The 4464-nt window shown below is 52.6% G+C and overlaps 1 protein-coding gene across 1 annotated transcript; it reads right to left on the reverse strand.

The window, feature by feature from the left end:
- Positions 1-257: 257 nt before the first annotated feature.
- Positions 258-3867, reverse strand: SOWAHA (sosondowah ankyrin repeat domain family member A). Its single transcript, XM_016167128.2, has one exon. It carries the CDS (start codon positions 3445-3447, stop codon positions 1762-1764), a length of 1686 nt encoding a protein of 561 aa, XP_016022614.2. The 5' UTR covers positions 3448-3867; the 3' UTR covers positions 258-1761.
- Positions 3868-4464: the final 597 nt, after the last annotated feature.

Genomic DNA, 4464 nt, shown 5'->3' on the forward strand with positions numbered 1-4464 from the left:
AGTTCTAGGCAAGGAAGGTGGAAAGGGTCAGATCAGGGCTTACATTTATCTATGGTTTTTGGCTACCATATCCATGTGTGGTTAACTCCTTTTACTTTGCAGAGCAATCCAAACTCTTTCAATAATAGAATGTGTGAAAGTGACAGAAGGATGAAGAGAAAATAAGAAATTAAGTAGAAAAAAAGAGAAGAAAAGAAAAATATAGTAGTAAGAGCTGTAGAAGGTTTAAGGAAAGGACACCTTCACACAAACAGGAATGAAATGGGAGACTTTATTTCATTGATTAAATCAAAACATTCCATTAAGGACTGCCTTAAATAAAATCTCAGAGTCTTCACTGATATATATATGGGAGAGGAGCCCCACTGCTCTGTGCTGTTTGATATAACTCACAACATGCAAACAATTTGCAAAAGCAGAGCATTACCACCACATAATATAAAAAAAGGTTGTTTGAGTGAATAGATTCCACATCTTTAAAACAGAGCCATTATAATTACACTGTGTTGAACGTGGGAAATCTTGGCAATACCTACAAATCTCAATTACAGATAGGAGGAAAGATCCAGAGGTGTTAGGTCACCCCTCTAAGGTCACCAAGCAAAGAGATTCTGTATTTGCTATATTGGAATAAGCTGTTTTCAGATGGCTTTTAAAAATGGATATTATGTACTTTCTGTTTGTATAGAACTTTCATATAAAATAGTTGGTTCTTAATTGTATTAATTACTATTTAATCAGTTATTTTTGTGGTGTAATGCTATGACCTTTTTTTTTTTTTTTTTTTTTTTTTGGAACTGTGGCCCAACTTTGAATATTCACCTACTGCTCTGAAAGGCTCAGCTACACTTGAAAACCACAGATTCAGAAACATGGCACGATGGTGTAATTCACAAATTAAATATTCATGCCACGTCAAAATAGCTGCCACCAGTGCCGAAGACACATGTTTACATTTCACTATAAAGACAACTACAAATTTAAAATATTTATCCAAATGTCTCTTTTCTCTCATTCTTAAATCACCTTTACTCCCAAGATGCACTCATTTCCTAATGTAGCATTCACAGTATGACTGAAATTAATTACATTCACAATGGTCATATTCTGTGTCCAAGACTCTAGAATCTTGATTGCCAAAAATGAGGTAGATAGACATTTAAGGGTTTTGTTGGTTGGGACTAATTTCCTTTAGATCTTAATCGTCTATTTTTTTTAAATATAATTCCAAAATATTTAGTAAAAGATTGAAAATGAGCATTTTGTCTAAAAATGGAAAAATATAATTTCAAAAGGTTATTATGAAAGTTGTTTTACCTCATTTCAATTTAAAAACAGGATAAAAGCATCCAATTACAAAACCACTGGTATCTTAAAGCTGACAACCATGCAACATCGCAGAACATTTAAAGAGACCCTTGCAATTAGTTCTGGCTTGGGAGTGTGTAGATGCAGAGGCATTGGGTTAACTCATTCAGGGACCAGACCAGCTGCCGCCCCTTAACCTTTGATTCTAAATTTCAGGTCTTCTCCAAAGTTCAACCAAACTTCTGGAGTTCTTCACAGGAGGCTCTCAGTGAGATCTTGAATCCTAACTCTGGAGACAGGTCAAGCTTCAGACAGAAGCTGGAGGCGTAGGCCTACCTGGGTAAAACAGGCTGCGATGGACAAAGTTGGAAACCAGATGGAGCCGTAGATGTTGGGTCGCCGTCTTGGGCAGGCTTAGACTGTGAGGGGCTGGCCCAGAAGCCTCAGGGACTGTCAAGTTGTAGGGGGCAGGCTAGGCATTAGACCAGAGAAGGGCCCCGAGGTGGGACGACGAGAGATTTCTGAAAAGGCCGGCAGGCCACTGCGGATCTTTGTCTTTTTACGAGGAGCTATGGGTGAAGTACCCAAGAACTTGCTGAAAGAACCTGACTTCCTCAAGCCTCGTGCCAGGTCCTGGAGCATCAGATCGTCGGCCAGGACGCCCAGAAACGCGCTGGTGGTGGAACCGAGGATAGTGGCGGCCACCTGCACTGGGCGACGGGTGGCAAGACTGCCACTACCACCAGTCGCATCAGGTTCGGTAGAACCGTGCAAGCCAGGATCGCCGAGTAGACGGCGCAGCGCATACGAGGCGCCCGGCGGCAGGTACTGGTAGGCGCGCCGACCGCTGTGGTCACGCATGTGCACCTGTGCGCCCAGGCCCACCAGCAGCACTGCTGCATCCTCACGGCCGTGCAGAGCGGCCAGGTGCAGTGGCGTGTAGCCGCCGTGTGAGCGCGCATTCACGTCGACTGGTGCGCCCCCACGCCGCGCGACTTCCACCAGCTGCAGCGCCATCTCGCGGTCGCCGCTCTTGGCGGCCCAATGCAGGGCCGTGAAGCCGGACATGAAGTCGCGCTTGGCCGCCAGGCCTCGGTCGCGCAGCAGTAGCCCGTGCAGTTGGTGGGTCCAGCGGCCACCAGCCACCCGCACTAGCCACTCGTGCTCAGCCGGCTCCAGGGGCACGGCGGACGGTGGCGGTGCGACGGGCACTTCCTCGGTGTCGGGGCTCAGCAGGCGCGGGCCCGCGCGTGACAGGCGCCTCAGGTGCGGGGAGCGGCCCGCGCCCAGGCCGAGGCCCAGGCCCAGGCCTGATTCCTCTACCGAGAGCCGCCGCAGCAGCAGCGGGGAGCTCCGCGGGCTCGGCTCCTCCGACAGCTGCCGGCGCAGGCCCTGCTCCTCTGCCCGGATGCGGAGCGCCGCGGGGCCCGGGACGCAGCGCACGGGCAGCATGCAGGGCTTCTGAGGGGGCGCGTGCCCGGGGGCTGGTGGCGGCCCTGTCGTCGCCCCAGGTCGGGATTCCGGGTCTGGCGTCTCCGACGGTGCCCTAGACCGTGGGGCCACGTCTGCCAAGAGAACCTCGGAGGGCTGGGCAAGCTCAAAGGCTGGAAGCGGGGGGTTGGAGGGCCCCCCCGACTGCTGGGGGCCTAACGCCGGCTCCGCAGTCGGTTGAGTAGGCTCAGAGGCCGGAGCCCCGGGGGTGTTCTGTGGCTCCGATGGCGGAGCCGGGTCCTCGGGTACTTCTACCGACTGCTGCGCCGAGACCAAGGATGGAGTCCCCACGGGAGCACTTTCCCCGTGTGAGGAGGAAGTAGTCGTGGATGGCTGGGCCACTGCCCCTGGAGTGCTGGGGACGCAGGAGGGCAGGGGGTCTGGTGCCTGGCGGGGCCGCGGCTTCTTCCTCAGCACTACGAACTTGACGCCGTCGAACTCCTTCACCACGGCCACGTCGTTGACGAACTGCTTGAAGCGGTCCCTGCGGGCGGCGCGGCCGTGCGGGTCGCCTGCATCCAGTAGCGGCTTGAAGCGGCTCAGCAGCTCGGAGTTGCGCACCTTTCCGCCGTTCTCCTGCAGGAAGCCTAGCACCGCCGCCTGGCTCACCCCAGCGGCCGCAGCGGCCGCGGCCGCGGCGAGCGCCATGGTCAGTCCTCACCCCGCAGGGGAGCCGGGCCGTCCCCTCCCACCGGCCCGCGGCTCCCGGCTGCTGAGGCAGGTGGACCTCGCGGCGCCCGCTGGGACGCGCCGGAGCGGGGCTTCTGGGAGCCACGTTCGCCTCGGCCAGGCTCACCTGATACTTTCCACCGAGGCCAGACGGGCGTGTCCCCGAAGCTGGACGTCGGTCACGCCCGCGCCGCAGGGCCGGGGTGTTTCCGGGAGAAAGGCGCTGGGGGCCGCGGCGCGCTCCCAGCGCCGCAGCCGCGCCGGGCCCCGGGTCTTCGGGGTAGGTTTCTGCCTCTATATTCTATCCAATGGGCGCCGTGCTCCATCCCCCCCGTTTGGTGCTCGCTTTACAGGTGACAGCTGCCACCAGGGCCGTGGGGGAGCGGAAATTCTCCACCACCCTCCGCCCCCCAAGCCCGGGAATTAAAGGCGCAGTGCCACGCTTCAGCTTGGCTCTGGTTGCTAAGTGGGTGTGTTCCCCAGGGATGCCTGCGAGGCTGGATTTTTATTTCTTTCAGAAATATTTAACCACCACAACGTATTGGGCGATTACTTAAATGCAAGCATTTCTTTAAAGACCATCGATACCTCTTCAATAGTCGATTGCCTTTTATGCTGGCTTCATGCATATCTCAGCAAAGACAATTCGCTGTGTGTGGCAATGTATGTTACCCTAGGTTAAGAACAGACGTTTTAAAAAGCAATTTTCTCATTATAGAAAAATACATTTTCGCATCAGATTTTGAGACTAAAACCACAGGAAAACATGAAGAAGAAAAAATGTCACTTGAAACTGCTATTAACATTTTGAAATATTTTTCTTCTACATGTGTATGCATGTTTACGCTTTAAAATAACACAAAGTGGAATAATGCTATGTTTTATAAACGTCATTAAATTCACAAATATTTGTTGAGCACCTAGTTTGTGTCAGTACCTTTTCAGGCTGTAATACATCAGTTAGCAAGACCCGTAAAAACCCCTGACTTAGTGGCG

This window comes from Rousettus aegyptiacus, unplaced genomic scaffold (genome assembly GCF_014176215.1).
Source record: "Rousettus aegyptiacus isolate mRouAeg1 unplaced genomic scaffold, mRouAeg1.p scaffold_m13_p_7, whole genome shotgun sequence".
Lineage (NCBI taxonomy): Eukaryota > Metazoa > Chordata > Mammalia > Chiroptera > Pteropodidae > Rousettus > Rousettus aegyptiacus.

What these genes read in the sequence shown, in the direction of transcription:
- SOWAHA (XM_016167128.2), bottom strand. Translation starts at nt 3,447, where the DNA reads ATGGCGCTCGCCGCGGCCGCGGCCGCTGCGGCCGCTGGGGTGAGCCAG.